Source organism: Ursus arctos, unplaced genomic scaffold, assembly GCF_023065955.2.
Source record: "Ursus arctos isolate Adak ecotype North America unplaced genomic scaffold, UrsArc2.0 scaffold_10, whole genome shotgun sequence".
Taxonomy (NCBI): Eukaryota; Metazoa; Chordata; class Mammalia; order Carnivora; family Ursidae; genus Ursus; species Ursus arctos.
Window position 1 is genome coordinate 56,914,189 of NW_026622764.1, and position 22,845 is coordinate 56,937,033.

At 41.5% G+C, this 22,845-nt stretch overlaps 1 protein-coding gene across 8 annotated transcripts in view; it reads right to left on the minus strand.

Moving 5' to 3' along the window:
* The window catches only part of RCBTB1 (RCC1 and BTB domain containing protein 1), a 49,880-nt gene extending 31,768 nt beyond the window's left edge, over nucleotides 1-18,112 (minus strand). For 2 of the 8 annotated variants that reach the window (XM_048215492.2, XM_044381796.3), the window contains exons 1-4: nucleotides 17,956-18,081; nucleotides 2,201-2,276; nucleotides 1,928-2,097; nucleotides 1,182-1,332 (exon numbers count right to left, since the gene is read on the minus strand). In XM_048215492.2, coding sequence (XP_048071449.1) covers nucleotides 1,182-1,332; nucleotides 1,928-2,053 — 277 coding nt within the window. In that variant the 5' untranslated portion in view covers nucleotides 2,054-2,097; nucleotides 2,201-2,276; nucleotides 17,956-18,081. Of the gene's footprint in view, nucleotides 1-1,181; nucleotides 1,333-1,927; nucleotides 2,098-2,200; nucleotides 2,277-17,271; nucleotides 17,401-17,955 lie in introns of those variants that run through there. The other 6 variants (XM_026493241.4, XM_057308798.1, XM_044381795.3 and 3 more) reach the window with 6 other exon arrangements.
* Between the last annotated feature and the right edge of the window lie 4,733 nt (nucleotides 18,113-22,845).

Genomic DNA, 22,845 nt, shown 5'->3' on the forward strand with positions numbered 1-22,845 from the left:
AAGCCCCGTATTCCTCTCCATGCTCAGCAGAGAGTCTGCTTGAGATTCTGTCTCTCTCTCCCTCTGCCCCTCCCCCACTCGCACATCCGTGTGTGCACACACACTCTCAAATCATCTTTACTTAAAAAATAAATAAATGTATACATTTTAGTGTGTTTGCTCTAAAAAACTGCCCCAGTGTTTTACAGTTAGAAATCAATGACCAGTTAAAACTGATATTTGTTAGGAAAAAATCAAATCATTAGGTCACAAGAGATGACAAGCAGAACCAGTCAGCCAAGTAGTAACTGCTTGAAAGAGCCAGCGTGATGCCAGAAAGCATGGTTACACAACATGTAAGTGAGATCGTCACCTCACTATGCTCAACACCAGTTATATTCTCACTAGACAATCATGCTCAGATCTGGATCGCACAGCTTGAGAAAGAGGCAGACAACTTGGAGTGGATTCCGATATGAATTAAAGGCAATTAAAAAGCTCAATACTAAGACCTCTGGCAATATCCAGGGAAGCTGTGACTCCTCAGTCTGAAGAGAGAAACACAAGCAAACAGAAAGCTTCCCCACAGAAAGCAGAGGGTCTCTTCTAGAGAGAGAGAGAGCGCAAGAGTTAACATGCTTAAATATAAAGGGAAGAATTTAGGTTATACAAAACCTATTTTCAGAGAGTCCTGGTTGCTCACAGTGCAGATAAATTACCAAAGAAGAACGCCATAGTGTCCTTCTTCAGTGATCTTACGGAGGCAGAGATTAAAAGGAGAAGAATCTATCCCATATTCTTTCCAGATGGCACGCACATGAATGCCTGGGAATAAACTAAGATCTCTTAAATTCGAGATTCAGGAACTACACAATGAAAGGAAAACCAGAATTATGTGTGTTTATAAAAACATAAAATAAAAACATAAATCCACTGAAAAATTAGGCTGAAGGCTACTTGGTTTGCCACATCTAATCTTTAACGACTTTACACTAGTATTCTAATGTTTACTTAATTTGCAAGCAATATTATGGCTGTTCCAGAGTTCGCCTGAAGCGCTTCACTTTTATCAGTTTGGTATAGTTCTCAGAAATTAAGCAATAAACCATGCGAAATTATTTCATATGGCCCCACCTTCCCTTAGCTCAGAAGTCATGCTCGATTTCCCACAAACTGAAAAGCTGGCTTTGTTCCCTCTTTACCTTCGGTGCTGAGAAGGACATGTGGTCCACTCCCATAACTAAGGCTTTTAATCTTCTTTCCGCATAAGGCTTCTAGCTTTTTGGGTACAAGTGTACTCTGGTTATCTCCAGTTCCTAGACAGTTACTATAGTTCAGTCCAAATACAAAGACCTAGAAAACAAATAGTTTTGTCTGAGTCACTTGGCCGAAAGTTACACAAAGGCTCCCTTCTCCATCTGGAAAATAAGACACACTCAAGTTCAGTTTGACAGCTCAGTAGGCAGGAAAAGACTGATCGGATTAAGAAAAATTCAACCTCTACTGACATGACTTAAGTTTTAGGATATTTGGCTATACTATGAAATTCAAGGAGTAGCAGGGGGTTGAGGGGCATCAAATCAAGAAACTGAAAGGAGAGAGAAATTCTATCGAAGACATGGTCTTCCTGAATTTCAGGTTCTTTTTATCCCCAACCTTTTCAGAAGATAAGGAGGTAGGCCTTGCTGGATACATCTGGGATAGTGGTAGGAGAAAAGACTGGAAGGAAAGGAAGGGCCAAGAGGATAAAGTGCCAAAAAGCATACCAGAGAAAGTGGAATGAATTGTGTCTATGGATCTTCCACTGAATTATTTCAAAACAGAAACTGATATGAGTAAATCTGCATTCAGGAAAGATCGGCTGGCCACAACCTTTGCTTGGTCTTCAAACTTCACACTTTAAAGCTCACCCCCGAAAATTACACTCTAGGTTTTGAGAGCTTCTTACCTCATCATTGTCAGTAACATACAGCGCTTCATTGGCTGAGGTGCCAAAGACACATGCTTTCCGAATAGATGCAATTTCTTGAGGTGAGAGCAGAGTGAAGATTGGCCACTTTCCTACATCCACCATGACTCTGGCTTCAAGTAATTCCTATAAATAAGCCAACATCTCTGCTGCAACAAAAAAGATCCCAAGAAAAAAATTAACCACTAAACTAACTTAAAAGACACTGTGAATAAAAGGAAACAAAACCTAATTTCAAAAGAAAGTACCTACCTTTGGTTAAATGGATCACTCACTTTCCCCAGCAACCTGTCCAATCCTTCCTCTGCCGTCAAACCTGGGCCTTTTTCTGCAATGAGAGGAACAACTTGCTAGAACCCGTTGTTTATCGTACGTACTTACAAGTCGGTGCTTATCTGTTTCATACATACTCATCTGCAACCAGAGAGCAGATAATTGAAAGGCAGCTAACTAGATGAAACCAGGGTCTCTCGTCAGGAATTTTTTCTTTAGGTTATTGAGATAAAGTTAAAGGTTACAGTACTAGTTTGTCTAAGACACTGAATTCTTGCTTAGGAGACAGAGGGCAGGAGGGTGTGTGTGTGTGCACGTGAATGTTATAAACATCAGAATCATTACCTCTACTTCCCCAATGTGCTCCTCCCACCCCCAGGATTCACTCAAAGATCCCCATCCCTTGTAGAAATAACTGCCATACCAAGCCACTGTTTAATGATGGGAGTGGGACATCCCCACCTAAGTCCAGAGTGGCAAAAATATTAAGAAGGACTAGCCTAAGATATACTGAATGAAACCATAAAATAAAGTATTATATTCTGGTCCTGATTTCTACGACCACATTTTCTACATATATACAGATCAAATAAAGACTACTACTAAAAAGTAGACATAGGTATAAATTTCCATAGAACTCTAAACTTGACCTGTTTAAGGAGTTTTACATGAAGAATCCATCCTGGTCATGCCTCCAATTCTTCTAGGGTTAAAAAGTATTTCTAGAAATTCTAGGGAGCTGCACAAGCACAAAACCCTACCATGCCAAGTGCGTTTCCATCCTGGCTCTCACCTCTAAAAACTGAAATAGAACCAGTTTATAAATAAAACCAGGCTTTCCTAATGAGGTACAGAACTCCTGAAGTTCCTTCCTCCTCACCCTCTTCTCAGACTTCTAAAAATAGCCAGGAGAGCCAGGCTCAAGACCAAGGAAGGCCTTCTGGGCTCCAGCACCTCTGATAACACCTAGAGAGAGCCTTGGGGCTTAGGCAGACTTAGCCAAGGCCTCAGTTTTCACCATCCAGGGAGACTTTTCCCATCAGCACCAACTTGGATGACAAAGAGCAGATGACTACTATGCCCCAAGAATCACATCACATTTTCAATAAGCACTAAACACCAACAGGAAGGCCATTCCCCATCACTCCACAGCCAGACTCCTGGAACGACACTTGAATGTTCTGAGACGTGTGCATGTGTGCGTGCTGGTGAGAACAGGCAAAGGATTTCAGGAAGGGTAAAAAACTAATACATAAAAACATGTTGAAAAATTTTGTTTTGGGGCGGCTGGGTGGCGCAGTCGTTAAGCGTCTGCCTTCGGCTCAGGGGGTGATCCCGGCGTTCCGGGATCGAGCCCCACATCAGGCTCCTCCGCTGGGAGCCTGCTTCTTCCTCTCCCACTCCCCCTGCTTGTGTTCCCTCTCTCACTGGCTGTCTCTCTTTCAAATAAATAAAATCTTAAAAAAAAAATTTTTTTTTGTTTCAACTGGTACAAAGGGGTAAAGGAAAGTAAGTCTCCCTACCATCCCTCTCCAATCCTCTCCTCAAAGGCAACCACTGTGAACAGTTGTTTCTAATCCCTTCCAGAGACAGTGTATGCCTACAAAAGCATTATGTGTAGGTGTGTGTGGAAGCCTTTTTTCTCTTAACAGTACATCTTGGAAATCATTCTATATTAGCACAGGTAGACTTACTTCATTTCTTTTCAATGGTACATACAGCATTCCATTACATCAAGTTAACAACTTACCTGCTTCTGCTGAGAGACTGTTTAAGTCACTGCTAGTCTTTTCCTAACATAAAGACTGCAATTATTGCCTACATAACATTACTGCATATACTTGTCTTTTTTTATACATATATTTATAAGATAAATTCCTAAAAATGGAACTGCTGGGTCAAAGTCTAATTGCTATTTTTTTTTAAATATTTATTTATTTATTTATTTGACAGCAAGCAAGCACATGGCGGTGGGGGGGGGGGGGCTGAGGCAGAGGGAGAGAAAGTCTTAAAGCACCACCCAGGCACCCCAAATTGCTATTTTACCTTTTTAACAGTTATCTCAAATTGTCCTCTACTGAAGTAGTACCAGTAAATCAAATAACCAGCAATGTACGGCAGCACCTGGTCACCCACACCTTACCACGCAGTGTATTATCATGGTGTCTCGGGTTTGTTTCAGGTTGAATTCCTCCTATGATGAGTGAGGCTGGGCATCATTTAAAAGATAATCACAATAACAGCAACAATAACAGTGGATATTTCTTGAACACTATGTGCCAACTACTGTTCTTAGTATTTTACATCTATTAATTCACGTAAATCCTCACTTTACGGTCAAGGAAATGGAGGCAAAGAGATTTTAAGAATTTGCTCAAACCAGTAAGTGGCTGAGTCAGGGCCTGAAGCCACGCAATCCGGAATCTGGAATCTGCACGTGCACCCTTCACCTCTTGGCCTCATGCGTCATCCTTTTACATAAAGTCCCTATTTTTCCTACTGGACTATTGTTCTTGATTTTTGTGTTCTTTATATAGTAAGATGATTGTTTTAAATGCTCTTAGAAGTAACCAAAAAAGATGCCTCCCACCCTGCCCCACCCAAATGGCCTGCCTTGTGTCTCTTACAAAACAGAGACGGAAGGAGTCACAAGAAAGGAAACAGTGTAAATATCTATAAGCAGAGAGACCAATTCCAAAAAAAAATCCAGAACTTTATTTTCCTAGAACATGAACCACATCAAAGTTAGTCCTCAACATTTAATACTGTATATAATGTAGAATTTTAAATAAATAGGGAAAAGGGGGAATTTAAATTAGCCAAAAATATATGATTCACCACATTTAAAATTACAACACAAAGGATACTACCATCAAATTTATACAATTTCCTGAAAACAGTACAATTATTCTGAAGTCATTAATCAGTCACAGGCAACTCTGCCCCCAAGGGTTTGGTAAGCTACTAAAAAATCAGGTTTCCATAATGATAGCTTATTATATGAACTTATATATTTCATAAGGATGGCTTATTATATGAACTTTATATTATATGAACCCATTCCTAAATTACTTGAATCTTTATTTTACAAGATATTTCTTCAAAGGCTTGTAAAATTAAAAGTTAATATAAAACCAGGTCATGTATCTTACAGGACCACACCCATCATAAAAAGAAAGTATTAGCAACAGTCTTGGCATGGTGGAAAAGACAGTGTCCTGAAGCTCGTGTTTTATTCCCAGGTTGGCTTTTAATTCATCCGTGTGACATGCCACCTACCTTCCTGAGCCTGGGTCTCTCAAAAATCTGTCCTGTAAGATTCTATAATGTTATGTTCAAGATATAATGAACAAGCTGCAGGGGACTCTGGAACACATGAGAACAAGGGCAGTAACGCTGCCCAAGCAAGTATTCACTCGTAGCAACACGATCCGTGAAGTAAATGAAGACCAGGAAGGCAGACACGAACAGTGATCCAGAACTGGGCAGACACTAATGGTAAGCAGCTTCGCACACATTACCTCACTTAATCTTCACGATACTCTTGTAAGGAAGATCATAATCCCTTCTTAGCAGATGAGAAGTGGGCTCAGAGGTAAAGTGACTTCCCAAGGTCACAGAGCAGTGACTGGAATAGTCAGGACTCAACCCCTAGCCCTCTGATTCTTACATCAGAGAACATCAGCCCTGGCCCTTCAGTTATTAAACTTCTCCAACATTACTTCCTTCTGACTTTGTCTAATAATGTACACCAGCATGTTTTTAAAATGCTTCAAATACAAAAAGAACTTCCCCCTAAAAATGTGTTCCCTATTGCCTTTATCTAGATTTGCCTGGTTAAACCTTGAGAATGTCACTCATTCCTTCCTTCTTCCGAAAACCACTAGGCGGCAGGCCCTGGAGACCAAACACACCTTTGTCCTCAAGGAACTCACAAGAGTGTATGAGCACAAGGTGCCTCGTTGGGCTACAGACTGCTAAAGCACAAAGGATGTCTTCACGAGACTATGTTCAAGATGAGCAGCTGAAGACATGAACAGGGGATCCTCAGAATTCAGACAAGGTTCCCCAAGAGGTTTTGTGGAGGTATTAAAACTCAGGATGTGCTATGTGCTGTAAGGAATAGATCAGTCCTGAATGTGGGCAGTGTAATGTAAATGCAAAGACCACCAACTTTTTCAAAATTACCACATCATCATTATGATTACTGTAGTGAGATATTTAATTTCTCCAGTTTCCTGGGGGCAGCGACACCTTTGCTAGCTAATATTAAGAAAATCATACTAAGGATCATTCTATCAACTTCATATGTTTGACCCTCTACCACAAAATTATAAAGTGGGTACACTACTAATCTGAAAGGCTAAAGCAGGTGGAATCACTAGAAATCAACTAGCATTTAATCTGTTACGAAATCTATACCAGACTTAAGAACCCCTGTGGCTGACAATGAGTCAGAAACATAAGGATCTATCACAAGAGGAACAGTATTAGGACAGTTCTAATGTCTTAGGACATCTACTAAATTTGCCTAAACATGAAGCAGAAGTATTAACAGATTTGTTCTAACTGTATGGATTACACTTAAAGGATTATAGACATAGTTCAACATCATTTCATTTATATCATCACTCCAGAGGTTGCAAAAGAAATGCAGATGCTTCAAATAGTAATATTCTGTAAGAAAGCACTACTAATAGGGAAGAATCTCCAAACAGCCTGCTTGACCTAGGTCATCCTGGATAGGCACGTACTTTGGTAAGTATTCAGCAGTGATCTTAAGCAAGGCAGCCCAATGCTTTTCCTTCCATAGTCCCGTGCATCCCTCCAATGAAGCATCCCAAGGGAGATGCTAACAAAAAGCTTAAACTAGGAGCTTATTTCCATGTTAAAAACAGAACAAAACACCCTGCAAAAAACCAAGTGTACCTGTAAGGCTTAGCTACATTAGAAAACAATATGTGCTATATGATTACAATTTTTTAAAGTATAATATATACAGATAAAAGGATACATACACACCAAATGTATTTCTCTGGAGAGATTAAGAGGTGATGTTTTCTTTCTTTGTGCTGTTCAAATATATTCCACATTTCTATAACAAACACTTTGTGACCAAAGGATAAACAAATATTTTAAATGAAAATAAAAGCTTAGTTATTTGTATTATATATACCCCCTAAACTGCTAAAGTTTAAAGAGGTATTCTTGCCTTAAATTTACAACCTAGGACGGCAGAGTGTTTCAAGCAAATCTGTAAAATGAGTTATTAATATAAAATTAAATGTAGAAAGTGGGAATGTAAAATGTTACAGCCAATGTAGAAAACATTATGTCAGTTCCTCAAAAAATTAAAGACAGAATAACTATATGATCTAGCAATTCTACTTCTCGTATATACACAAAAGAATTGAAAGCAGGTACTGGAACAGATAGTTATACACCAACGATCAGGGCAACATTATTCACAATAGCCGAAAGGTGGAAAACCCAAACATCGACCAACAAATGCATGGATAAACAAAAATGTGGTATCTACATATAATGGAATATTACTTGACCTTGAAAAAGAAATGACTGATACATGATATAATAGGAATGAACCGTGAGAACATTAGGCCAAGTGAAGAAAGCCAGACGCAAAAGAACACAATTGTACGACTTCACTTACATGAGGTACCTAGTCTAGTCCAATTCATAGAGGCAGAAAGGAGAATGATAGTTGCCTGGGGTGAGGGGGGAGAGAATGGGGAGTTACTGTTTAATGGATACAGAGTGTCAGTTTGGGATGATAAGGAAGTTCTATGGAGACAGGTAGTGGTAAGAACTGCCTAATAATGTGAATGTTCTTAATGTATACTGTATACTTACAAATGGTTAAAATAATTTTTATGTTATGTATATACATATATATTTTTAAAGATTTTATTTATTTGACAGAGAGAGAGCCAGCCAGCAAGAGAGGGAACACAAGCAGGGGGAGTGGGAGAGGAAGAAGCAGGCTCCCAGCAGAGGAGCCTGATGTGGGGCTCGATCCCAGAACGCTGGGATCACGCCCTGAGCCAAAGGCAGATGCTTAACGGCTGAGCCACCCAGGCGCCCCATATGTTATGTATATTTTATCACAATTTTTAAAAATCAAATTATGGGTGCATCTGGGTGGCTCAGTTGGTTAAGCGACCAACTCTTGGTTTTGGGTCAGGTCATGATCTCAGGGTGGCTTTGCACTCAGGGGGGAGTCCACTTGAGATTCTCTTCCTCTCCCTCTGCCCCTCCCCCACACACATGTGTGCACTCTCTCTCTCAAATAAATTAAAAAAAAAAAGAAAAGAAAATTATGATCCATAGGTTTACACCAAACCTGCTTTAATAAACTTAAAGATACATATTTTAAAATTAAATATAAAAGTGTTTCAGTCCTAAAAAATATTTTTGAAAAAGTACAATCATAATTCATTAATTTTGTCTTGGGAAGACAAGTTCAGATTAAACAAAATCCTGAATGGAACATTTCTAAAAGACACACAGCCTTCTTAGAACTTTCCAGCATATACAGCAATTCAAACTAAATCAACTATTTGTTATGATGACCAGTCCTTCTAGGGCTTGACTGATAATCATAAAAATGAGTTGTAATTAGCATGTCCGTTATATTAAATAATCACTTCTGAAGTACTTCAGTAAGATACTCTTTTTTCTTTTTGCAACATTTTTTCTGCCCATTATTTAGGAAGTACTTTCTCATAAAAAGCATTGATATGTTCAGCCTCAATTGTCACTCACTGTGCATTAATAGGTGAATCAATGATTTCTTGGCTTTTTTTGGCATATGGAAATAGAGCAAGAATAGAAGAACAGAAATGAGAAATGAAAGCAGAGGATGGAAAAGAGTTTTAACGCCTTCAGAGGATAATATGCCAACTCACTTGGCTCTCCATATTTTCTTTAGCACTTGAAAACATATCCCATATTCCTACACACTTTTTCTGTGTTCATTAGTACTACAGATCAAAATCCCATTCCCTGGGTGGCTTTTCCTAGTGACCAGCACTGTCCCTCAGAAAGCTCATGGCACGGAGAAGTAAAGGTTATTTTATTTTACACTCTGAAAGCAAATTTAGTCAAGAGGACAAACACAGACCTTCCAATTTTAGAAATCTACATTTAGAACTGGAACTCTAAAGGAGTAATGTAGCAACCAATCTTTTGATCCCTCTAAGAGCACATTTATCTTCCCGTCCCCTAGGAACCAGGTAACTGTTAAAGGAAGGTTTGCTTTACTCATCTAGCAAAAAAGATATTTGAATACATTTACAAAATTTTTAAAAAGAACAGGAAATGGAGAAACTAGTCCAGGAAAACTTTGTTTTTGATAAAACAATGCTCTCAGAAACACCAGAAAATAGAATTATGACTTACAAAGATGGGGCTTCCGCACAGATCTCAACCCTCATTCTAACCAGCACGTATCTGGCAACAAAGCAGATGGACGCAACCAATGGAAAAGTACACCTCAGAACCTGCCTTCTGCTGGCCTAAAAGCATGCTAAGGAAAAGAGGTCAGAGTAGTGTGAACAGCCCTGCGGAAATGGTTAGCACCAAGATTCTGACTCTTCTGCTGTCATTCTGGGAGCACGAAGCGAGCTTGCATCATTCCTTATCATAGAAGCTGATATTGTCACAGTAAAAATAAAGGACTCTGAATGCTGAATCAATCTGTTCAAAAGTGGCCTGTATGCTCTTTAGAATGCAAGATATAGCCTGGTATAGGCTATATGAAACAGCTGTGTCAAATTTGAAAAAATATTTTTTTAATTGCAAAAAAATTTATTTAAATTAAAGCACTTACATGTACACTGAAAATCTCTAACAGAGGTTTTTCCGTTTTCATAAACTGGATGGGTAATTATTTGTTATCAGCTTAAGTTGCTAAGCTGCCTTACAACAGGAATTTATTTATAGTTACTGAGCTATTGATAAAGTCTAAGACGCCTTACCAAAAAAGCACTACTGCATGATAATGTGAACAAAATAATAGCACGTATTAATTCTTCTTCTGACAATGACCCCACATACCAAGAATGCTGGGGAAATCATAAAGAGCAATACATTCATGGTCCCTGGCTCTGAGATTATTTTCTAACAGAAAGATCCTAGGAAGTGGAAACCTAGAACACAAGTAGAATAACCACACAAACAACGGAATACCACACGCAAATATATGGTCCATGTGATACATATCAATGTATAAATGAAAAAAAAAAATCACTTGCACAACAGTTAAAACTATATGAAAATAATATATCCTAAAAACTGCTACATGAAATCCCAGAAATCAAATTTTTAGCATTCTAGCAGATCATAAAATGTAAGCATTTCCTCAGTGAAGATCACCCAGTTTCCTGCAGGAATGAGTGTTTTTCATAACTTTCTTCCTTTTTCACCAATGGAAGTTCCTGTTTGAGCACAAAAGGGTTTTTTTTTGTTGTTGTTGTTTTTTAAGATTTGATTTAAGGGCACCTGGATGGCCCAGTTAAGCGTCTGCCTTCAGCTCAGGTCCTGATCTCAGGTTCATCTGGCTCCCTGCTCAGCGGAGAGTCTGCTTCTCCCTCTGCCTCTCCCCCTGGTTTGTGCTCTCTCTCGCTCATTCTCTCTCTCTCTCTCAAATAAATAAAATCTTTAAAAAAAAAAAAAGATTTTATTTGACAGAGAGAGCACAAGCAGGGGGAGCAGCAGGCAGAGGGAGAAACAGGCTCCCCGCTGAGCAGGGAGCCTGATGTGGGACTCTATTACCTGAGCTGAAGGCAGACGCTTAACCGATTGAGCCTCCTAGGCACCCCGAGCACAAAAGATTTAAGTGTGTAGCCATCTTTCTCTATTTTGGGGTACTGTATTTCAATTCTAGTAAAACTTTCAAACAGATGAGTTCTAGGGTTTTAGGTAAACTTTTGGGATGCAACTCACAGCTTGTCATGTCATATGTCTATGCTACAGCAAAATAAATTCAAGAAACCTCTCGAGTTACAGAAGAGACAAATGCTACTCTCATCCATTTCTTCCATGCTTATTCTGATGAGTTTTTTGAGACTGAACAGATGCAATACCTCTGACTTAGACATCAACTGTAGTTCCAAGGTCCACACAGGCCTCTAAGATAGACTTGGCCTCAAAATTTTATGAATAAAAATACATTTTTTAAGAAGATTCAATTCATTTATTTGAGAGAGAGCACATGCACACAAGCCAGGGGGAGGGGCAGAGGGAGAAGGAGGAGCAGACTCCCTGCTGGGCAGGGAGCCCAATGCAGGGCTGGATCCCAGGACCCTGAGCCATCCAGGCACCCCTAAATAAAAATACACTTTAAAACTACTGCACCAGTTCTATGGTATAAGTACTGTAAAGAAGCAAAGTTTCAGAGATGTACCGAAATACTGATATTTTACTGCCCCAGCTGCTAGAACAGCTGTCATCCCCTTCTCTTTTCTGCAAGCTTACCTTACTAGCAGAATGAAAAGGGAACATCCTGAATACTTGACAAATTCCATAAAGACAAAGGGGCTCCAAGAATACGGCATTCTCCAAAAGAGTTTATGCCAGCCTTCATAAAGACGCAGATGAACAGGTGACAAGGTAATCCTCCTACCTTCACTGAAAAACAGACTGATGTTTTAGAACGTCCTAACATAGTGACTACCCTCTGCCTCATCAGTTTTGTTCAAATTTGTTACTCACTGGAGAGGACATATGTCACCTTCCAACTGCCAGGAAGTTACTTTACTTGAAACACAATTTGCAATCATGGCCTCTGGAAGCTAGTCTTTATCCCCATCATCCAAGGGGCCACTCTCATTTCATTGCACAGAAGCTTTAGGCAATTCTAGGACACAGAGAATCTGACAGTTCATTGTAAGTGAAGAAATAATTCAACTGAAGCCATGTGCTCAGGTTAGAAAAGCAAACAACCCAAGTGGCAATAGTATTAGCAGGAAAAAAAAAAAAAAAGATATCCAGGGTTGTGAAGCTGACTGCAGTCCTATAAAAGTACTACTTTTATGAGATACTTCTATTTTTAAAAGGAAACCAGAAACTTTAATGATTTGAAATAACTTCTACAGTTTTGTTTTTCACAGCAACAAACAGACAAAGCTTTGTAAAATGGATCACATAAAAGGCTAAAGGATCAAAAGGCTAAAGAAATGGATAGAACACAGTAATACTTCATTTTATTTTTTCTAATATGTTCAAGGCTGGAATAGAGGGATCCAAGCTCAAATCCATTTATGGTATCATGAACCTTTCCTATGTGAACAGCTCTAATGTGATTTCATCTACCAGTCTCTGTCGTATTAAAAGTATCAAACATACCCTGTGATGGCCTAAAGCCAAATTAACATTCCAGCAGGGGACAGGCAGAACCATACTGTATTCATTCAATAAATGTTTACTGGATGAACTATAGGTAAAAAGGACACAAAGCCAATACCACAGCCCCCTCCCCTGCCCCTAGCAGAACGGACATGGGGTCAGAGGGGTCTAGGCATATAAACAGATGCTCACCAGAATGGCCACTGCTCTGATGGGGTGGTGTGAATGCCATGGGAACACCAGAATCGGGAAGTGTCAACTACCTGTGAGAAGACAGGCAGGGAAGAGTGAATGTATACGCCAGGTGGAGGTACTGAAAGAAATTTAGCACGGCTGTAGCCAAAAAGCTTAGCCTTTATCCTAAGAGCAACATTTAATCACTGAAAGACCTTAAGCAGGGAAGTGGCGTGATCAGATATAGGTCTGTTAAAGATTACTTTGGCTGAACTCAGAGAGCGGATGGGGATGAAAAGAACTCAGGGAGCCTAAGGTGGCTGTGGTAAGGCAGGAAAGAAGGCGGCCTGTACCGAGGAAATGGAGAAACCTGGACAGGAGACAGACTCCAGAGGCTTCTGCAACTGACTGGGAGGAAAGGAGCTGAATAAGGGAAAGGGAGCTGAAGTAACGAGTGAACTGTGGTCCACTCACTAGAACAGAGAACACAGCCAATTTCGGAGGGGGATGAGGAATTCTACCCTGGACACTTTAAGTTTAGCTACCTATGGGATATCAGAGTAGGTATGTCCAATCGGTAGATTTATAAATCCGAAGATCAAGAAAGATCTGGATTGGAGATTTGGAAATTTGGCATGAGATCACCCAGGGAAAAGTCTATGGAGGAAGGAGAGAACAGGCTCTTGGAAAGAACTCTAAATCCAACAGCAGACAGACAAGAAATACCCCTGCAGAAGAGTCTGTGAAGGAACAGGCAGAGTAGGAAGAAAACCAGGAGCAAACAGTGTCACGAAGCCTCGGGACACGAGTATCCCACAGAGAGGTAGCGTCAGGGTCTAATGCTGCTGAGACCAAACGAGGTAAGGACAAAAGAAAGGCCCACTGGATTTAACAAGAATCACTGGCGACTTCCACAAGAAGGGTTTGGGTGAAGTTGTGGGTGGACAAGGCCCAACTGCATCAGGTTGGGGAGCATGTGAAAGGTGAAGGAGAGGAAACAATGAATATAAACAACCTGTTCACGATGAAGTTTGTGAAGGAAAAGAGAAATAGCGAGGCAGTAAATGTAAAATGAACTGGGGTTGAAGGACATACGTGGGGTGATCTCTTTGTTTTAAACATGTCAGAGACTTAAAAAAAATTCTTTTTAATGATTTTATTTTCAAGTAATTTCTACACCCAATGTGGGACTCGAACTCACAACCCCAAGGCCAAGAGTCACATGCTCTTTGGACTGAGCCAGTCAGGTGCTCCCAGAGACTGGAACAATGTTTACATGTCAATGGGAAGGAGCCGGGAGAGAAAAAGGTAAGGACAGGACATAACCACTAAATCAGGTTTCTGAGAAAGTAACAGGAAGTGGAATGTGAAGCAGAGGTAACAAGAGAAGCTTAGAAAGGGGGAGAATCTACTGTGAAGACACAAGAGAAGGAAAGGATAGATACGGAGAGAGGTGAGTTTCAAGGTTGGGGCACCAGAAGGTGGAAGCTCTTTTTCTCTTCTCTTTCTCTACCCCTCCCTCTACAGTTTTCACTTTCACCAACAATTTATAAGGGTTCCAACTTCCCCATACCTTTGCCAACACGTATTGTCGTTTTTATCATAGCCATCCTAGAGGGTGTGAAGTAGTATCTCACGTGGGTTTGATTTGCATTTGGGGTCATTCTCTCCTGGGGTCACCTTTTTCTCCCTGTGAGGAAAGACGACTGACCAGAGGAACCTACAAAGGTGCTAGGAGGGCCCAGTGGAAGTTGGAAACCTTAAGTCTGTCTGTAAAAGTACCCATCTGATCTCCTGTGAGTTTTTCTTCTCCAGTGAAGTGGTTTGTTTTTCTGATGTAACCAGACTCGGAATGGGAAGTTGCTCATTTAAACATTAATGAGACAAGAGCTCCTGAATGACAGATCATCTGCTTATTCAAAGTCCCGTAATATACACATTTGAAATGACAGTTTGCGTAAGCTCCACTCTTCTTGCCCCTTGAGAACAAAGCGTCTCTCAAACGTGTTCACCGCAGATCTTACATCTGTACTGTATTTACAACTACAATCACAGTACTACACTCATCAAATGGCAAACTGCAAGAAAACACCACATATCCATCACCTCAATAATGGGTAATTCCTTTAAAGCCCGTTAACTTAAGACTGGTAATAACCAATTACACAAAATGATTTTTGATGTAACCAGTTACCTTGTAGAGTACAAGATACAGTCACAGCATTCAGTTAAACCAATTCAGTAAGTACATCCTTATGTAATACGAAGTAAAGATTTAATAATTCAGGGTTTTATCACTAAGGCACACTACTGCATATGCTGACCTCAATTTTGTGCTCAGGGATCACATCTTAGGACTGACTTATATGTGAACCACATTTGCACCAAGGATTTATGACACAAGGTGCTATGTTGTTGCTTCAATCATCTTTCGCTGAGTAACATACCATCCCAAAACTCAATGGCTTAAAACAAGAGCTGTTTGTTATTGCTTTCAACTCTGTGTTTTGAGTAACTCAGCTGAGGTTCCTCACGAGGTCACGGGTCCTGGGAGCTTAAGTAAGGCTGACAACAGGCCTCACTCATATAGCTGGGCCTCTGCAGGTGGTCTCTCCTCCAAGATCCAAATGCAGCAGATATAGACTCCATCTCTTAATGGGACGTACAGCAGTCAAGCATAGGCATGGGAGGAACTGCTGGCAGTGATCTTTGGAAACACTTTACCACAGCTGTCAACATTACTAGATGTTTCCACTATACTATTTGAGTTCATGACTGAAGCACTGGAACCGGATAGACTTGGTCCATCTCCAAAACTAAAACGTTTTCTTAAGCATCAAAAAGAACATCTCAGCAAACATACTCTTTTGCCCCTGTGGAATGTTAATCTCAGGAAAGCCATGGAATCTTCTTTTCTGGAGTTCTGGGAAGTATAGATACCATCTTTCAGGAATGGCCTGAGTATAGTCTTTCCCAAGTGAAATTCATTATCTCCTAAAGTCCTTTCACACTTTACGATTTATTAGGTATGCATGAGTATGATCTCATTAAAATCTAATACTAAAAAAAATCCTGAGGTATCCCCAGCTATTTCAACTCTTGCTTTCAAACTCCATCTAAACTCAAAATTACATACATCTGGATAAGTTCTTCAATATTCAAACCTTTGCTATTGGCTCTCCTACACTCAAGTATGAACTAGATTTTGATATTACAATATCTCTTATAATCTGAAATCTATCTGAACCCAGCAACCCAGTAAATCTGTATAGTAAAAAGGAAGTATGCCCCAAAACATTAACTGCTGTTATCTTCAGATGGTATAATTACAGGTGATGTACATTTTTCTCTATGCTTCTGTAGTTTCTAAATTGTTTCCTTGCAAAATTAAAAAAAAAAAGTCTATATTGTGGACTTAATGTACTTGGAAATTTTAAAAAATTAAGTCCATGTTATGGGTCAAACACATAACGGATTTAGATAATCACTTGATTAATCACTTGATTAACTGACCTCTATGAAGTCTATTGTGGTTAAACCAAACATGCATCATATGCCTCCTGTGCATTCCTCAACATGTACACAACATGTAACATTTTTAGATTTTTTTTTAAACCGCAGAATATCTTAAAATGTGTCCTAATGCCCTGGTTGGACTCTAGAATCCTTGAGCGTCCACACCTTGTTTATGATGCATGAATTACTGTTTAATGTAGTACCCACAGAAAAAATAGAATAATAATAATGGTCTTTGATTTCCTTTCAGTTTCATCTTCCCCACAGTGACTTTCAGGACACGGTCTCAGACTTCCCAGCTTGAGCTGATTATTAAGATGAAGCCAAAGCTCTTACTAGAACATACAGGCACTATTTTTAAAAATTTAAAAGAATTCTTTTTAAGCGCAAACTTGATAGCTTTTTAAGGCTATTTTTTTCCTGAAGTTCCCAGAATTTGATCATTTGGATCACACCCATAAAAATCCCTGTAGAAGAAATCTCTTTAATGATTAATATCCTTCCTCTTCTACAGGGAAGAAGAAATAGGACCTGTCCAGAAGTCCTTAATAAATAGACTGGTATTTACACAATGGATTAAAAGACCTCCATCTCACAGATTAATTGCTATATTAACAGAATGAAAATATACAGTTACCTACTTAACCCTGAAAGCACTTCAAAGAGGTGAAATTCACCCAGCGCTCACTTCGAATGGATACCTTCTAAAGTTTAAAGCACACTATAAACTGCCCTCAGGATTAGCTCATTTTTCCATTCCTTTCAGCATGATATACCTTGGTGTTTTGATGTTACTATCCCACAATGCACAACAGTCTCAGAAACTGAGTTTTTGCCTCCAAGAACTATAATCCCCCCCAAATAGGCCAAAGTCAAATAATACTTTAAATATGTTTAAGCAATATAATATTGTTTTATAAAATTGTAATTCCCTGCTGCAAAGATGACATCGGAATGTCTCGCATGCAAACAAATATACACAAAAAGCCACTTACGAGAGAATAGAGCATGCCTCGATGGTCATCTCCTATAAAATAGAGTAGGTAGTATACCCGAGGCAGGACAAGAGAAATATTTCAGTCAGTTCGCCGCACTCCTGGATGAAGGTCCCTAAGCGAATGCCCCTTTGCGGAAGCCGCGTTGTGGGGGAAAGGGAAACAGTGGAGAATAGGGTTTGTGACACCACTACCCTCCGGAGGTGAAGGAGGAGATGCTAAAATCTCGGAAAGGGCCGAGTGAGGATGGGGAGGAGAGTCGGTGGGGAGGTCTCTTCTCAGCAAAACAGCGCCGAGAGCTGTAACAGGCTTCAGCTGGGAGCAAAGCCGCATCCAAACAGCTCAAAAAAAGGGAGCCGGGAAAACTTTCGTTAGCCTCCCCCCATCCCCAACCCTTTCTCTCCTCCTCGAAGAAACGCCAGCAGAGGTGCTAACGGTGCGGTGCCGGCTGCGCACACATCCGCCGGGACGCAGCGCCCAGCGAACGCGCGGCTGGGGGCCAGGGGGCCAGGGGGCCGGGGAGCTGGGGGGCCAGAAGGGCCGGGGGGCCGAGGCCCGCACCTGGAGAGAAGGGACAGGCAGAAGAACGGGCCGCACCAGCCCGGCCCGCGGGGAAGGGGAGCAAGGAGAAGAGCAGGGGCGGAAGCGGCTCCCGCGAGCTCGGGCCCGCGCCCCACGAGCTACCTGGGGCGCCAAGTCGCTCTCTCACGCCGTCCGGCCGGGCCCAGCAGCGGGGATCTCGGAAGACCCGCGGGCCGGAGACTTGCCAGCGAGCAGCTGCCCGGACGCCCGGCGAAGGGGAGGAGCGGGAGGCGCGCGCCAGAGGCCGGGCCGCCGGGTCACGTGGCCGGGCCGCCTCACGTGACGCCGACGCGGCGCGCGCCTCCCGGGTTTAGCTTCCCGCTTTGCCGCGGCTGCGAGCTGGCGTCTTTGGGCTCTAGCACAGGGGTCTCTGCGGAGAGTTGCGGTGGAGCTCGGCGACTGCCGAGAGTCGCAAGCTTTGGTCTCAGGGAGCCATGGACGCGCGAGGAACTGGCTCCTGCTGCCCTCCTGGATGGCTTGGTTAGCCGCAGGGACGGTCGGTTAACATCCTGGAGGAACCTAGGACGGAAAAGCAATGGAAGCTCCTCTCCCTGCCCCGTGGCGCGCCCTGTTCCCTCTAGGCTACCCAGATGGGGCTGTCGGGGACAAAGGATTTCGGAGAGACTCGTTTAACTCCAGAGATGTCTTTCCCCGCCTCCTCCTCCCCCCGCCCCTTTCCTACCTGTCCGTGAGCAGCTACGCGAGGCCGAGGGGTAGGGCAGGTGGCAACTGGACCAAGATCAGAAGGAAGGAGGGAGTGAGGTACAGAGCCCAGGTGATGAAAGGAGGGCAAATGTACCTCGCAAGCATGCCGCCAGGACTGTAAGGGACCTAAGACATTTTCTTATTATAAATGAGTAAACTGAGGCCGGGGTTGCTTTACGCTGCTCTAGCCTTCATCTATTGAGACCACAGTCATCTTCATGAAGTATTGTACAGACTCTGAATACTCCAGTTCGCTCCATAGGCTACAGGATAAAGTCCAAACTTCTTGGCACAATTTTCTAAGCAATCTTGTTCAAACTTACTTTCCCACTTGAACTCTCATGAATAAACAGAAAAACATCTACGTATCACCAAAACAACGCAGTTAATCTACTAGAAGAAGGCTGCTTTTGCACATCTTCCAGCACTCTAGGCTATGGCTACAGAGAGTTCTTGTTCTCCTTGACTACTCAACTCTCTTTGGATTACTAACTTTTTCCCTAAGTTGCTTTACTCGTCTTTGCATTCATTTATTCTTTCACGACTCTCTGAAATACCCTGGAATCACTACCCTCTCCCCACTTAAAGAAAACCAGAGTCAGACAGTACTTAAAGCATTAAAATAGATTTTATTCAGAAACTATTGCAATCGTGCAATCAAGCCCAGATGTAATACCGGGGTCTCTTTTCTCCTATTGCCAATAGTTCCTGAATAAAATCCATTTTACTGCTTTAACTATTGTGGGGTTCTGGTTATCTTTAACAACACCCCAAGGTACACATCAGTCTCCTACTCATCTGTCAAAATCCAGATCAAATACCTACTCTTTTCTTCCTTCTCTGCATCCTCCTCTCTGATTCAACAGCTTCAGCAATTGAAATTCATTCAGACAGTGTCTGCAGTAACTTCTTCCTAATTTCCTGGCAGCTACATATTTCGATACGTAAGTCTCACACTGCCTAGAAATGTACTGTATATTTCCTGTAAGAGGTACATTGTCTATCACTATCTTCTTCCCTAGATTATGAAGTCTTTGAAACAGGACTTCTGGGCTTAATACAGTGCCCTCAGTATCCCCTGAATGAAGGTCCATGTGGTGGACCCTCAGTATCCCCTGAATGAAGGTCCATGTGGTGGACCCTCAGTATCCCCTGAATGAAGGCCCATGTGGTGGACCCTCAGTATCCCCTGAATGAAGGCCCATGTGGTGGACCCTCAGTATCCCCTGAATGAAGGCCCATGTGGTGGACCCTCAGTATCCCCTGAATGAAGGCCCATGTGGTGGACCCTCAGTATCCCCTGAATGAAGGCCCATGTGGTAGACCCTCAATATCCACTGAATGAAGTGGCACCACCAAGGTTGTAGCAGTTAGTGAATTTACTAAAAATTCTTTGAGTCTACTTTGTTCAAAAAAAAACTAACACCACACACAAAAACTGGTCAATTTCTTTAGGCTACAATCTGATCAAAAGAGCTTCTGTAAAACATATTTGAAGTTAATACATAATAGTTAATATTTGAAGTTAATACATAAAACATAATAGAAGTTAGATGGAAGAGAGAGAAAGACCTTCCAGAAGAGGGAACAGTATGTTCAAAGGTAGGAAGGCATGAAACAGTATTATTTATTTAGGAAAAGTGAGTAACCCTATATAGCTGGACTTGGTGACCTTGTTTACCTCTGGGCCAAAGGAAAGCTAATTGGTTAACATTGCTGTACTTGAAAGACTGACCTATTTATTAGTATTAGTGTCGTTTATTGGTTTGAGTAAGTTTCCCTCAGACAAATCATAGGCTCTTAACCTGAAATTGGCCTGTGACTAGTGCTAGGTGATTTTTTTAACTTTCTTTGTCCAGCTTCAAAAAGCTCTTTGCAGTTGTTATGTAAAAGTAGCAAAATAACTTGTTCCAAACAAGATTATTTTAGAGCACTCTAAACTTTTTCTACTGGGCTAAATAACTCGATTTACAGGTAGTACTTTAAGGATGAAACTGGGTTCTACCTCCAGCGGGAAGGAAGGACCCCTCTTATGTTCATGCTAAGACATGACTATGCTAGCAAAAAGTATCTGTCAAGAACCTAATGAGGGGCATCTGGGTGGCTCAGTCAGTTAATCGTCTGCCTTTGGCTCAGGTCATGATCCCAGGGTCCTGGGATCGAGCCCTACCTCAGGCTCCCCTCTCAGTGAGGGTCTGCTTCTCCCTCTCCCTCTGCCTGCCACTGCCCCTGCTTGTGCTCTTTCTGTCAAAGAAATAAAATCTTTTAAAAAAAGTAATCTCTCAGTAAATGGAAAATTAGAACATCATCTTTTCTTTGCTCCCTTTTCCTCCACTGTGCTCCTCTGTGAGTTTCAATTTGGCCAGGTGTGGGTCAGCCAATTCGGTGCCACTTCCTTCAGCCGGACTAGCTAACATTTGATGGAGCACACCTCTTACACAGTTTCCTTTGTCGAGAAAAGCTTCTGAAGATTCCTTAGGCAAACACTTGTTTTTCAAGGGCACTGGAAAGTTCTTGATGTTGGGCAAGCAAAATTAAAAGAGATTTCAGTTACTTCTTCAAATATTTGAAAATTAGTTCTTCTGAGAGAATAAAAACAGCTGGGAGCACCCAGATTGTCTCTACCTTGTCTTTTCTTTTGGTTGGTCAAGACTGAGAGAAATAAGCCAGAGAATGAGGCGCCTGGGTAACTCCGTTGGTTGAGCGTCCGACTCTTGGCTCGGGTCATGATCTAAGGATCATGGAATTGAGCCCTGCATCAGGCTCCATGCTCAGTGGGGAGTCTGCCTGAGATTCTCTCTGTCCTTCTCCCTGCTCACATGCACATACGTGCACGTGTGCTCTTTCTCTCTCAATAAATAAATAAAATCTTAAAAAAAAAAAAAAAAGAAGCCAGAAAACCATCAACTCTTGTAATGGCTAAATAGCGAACATTTATGTCACTATATAAGATTGCTTACTTGTTTATGTAATACACAGTTGTAACACACAGACATCTGTTCTGACAGCTGCAAAAACAATATAATTATTTTTGAGATTTGAAGATGGCATAAGTCTTAGGATTTTACAAATATAATAAAATATAGAATCTACCTAGAAAGAGATTCCACCTTGATTTTCTTTTCTTTTATTTTTTTAAGATTTATTTATTTGGGAGGGAGGAAGAGAGAGTGAGGGGGTAGGGGGGAGGGGGGCAGATAGAGGGGAAGAGAGAGAGAATCCTAAGCTGACGCTCCACTGAGCACGGAGCCCAATGAAGGGCTCCATCTCACAGCCCCAAGATCATGACCTGAGCTGAAATCAAGAGTCAACCAAGCATCCCCTGATTTTCAATTAGCTTAACGGAACAGGTAAACATGATCAGTCACAATTTTACAACCTCAATTATTATCAATCAAACTACTTTGGGGGTAATTTCTGCTCTTATAGTTGGGATTTCTATAGCATTAAACAAGGAGGGAGGAAGATTGAGAGAAGTGGTAATGGAAATTGGAAAAAAGAATTTTTATTCTAATTCCTTTTTTCCGTCACCCCATGAACACATAAATAAGCAAACAAGTGTCTTACTGCTGGCTAAAGTAAAGTAGCAAAGTACTCTGCTGGTTGATTTCTTCCCCTGCACTGAGGCAGATGCTATGCTGAACAGGTGACATAAAGAGATAAACCTATTCTGTTCCCTATATCAGGCATGAGACCCTCCGAAGCACACCACTTCTCGTGTCTATGTTGCGCCTACATTAGACCACCTTCTGCATAAAAGTGACCCAATACACTCTGTTTAGAGTTGCTTCCTTGTCCTTGGTCAGATGAAAGAGTTTGTTAATATGGAACCGCTGCACTGACTGCGTGCACCGACAGTGCCATATTTATTCATCAGCAGCTGTGCTGGGGCCACCTTCATTTAGCAATGGCGGCACCACCAGGAGAAACATGGTTCATTAGGAAGCCACCAGCTTCTGGTGGGAGTTATGAGGTCTTTTGTTTTCCAGGGAGCTAGGGTTTTGACTGCAACTGACTATGCAGCAGGACTGACCCTCTGGGTATTAGTATGTATCTTGATGACTTCTTGGAATGATGCTAGGCTGTTGCTGGGGGCAGTAAGAATATTCTCAGATGGGCCTTGCTTCACTGGTTTGGAATATTGCAGGTGATGTTACCTGGGACAAACAAAATGACACTATGAGTAAACAATTAGACAAATCCAGAATGGGGGAGAAGAACCCTCCTAGCCTTGGTCTCTTCAAAAAGTTAAGTCGGTTGGGGAAGAGGGGGAGGGGGACAGTTCCT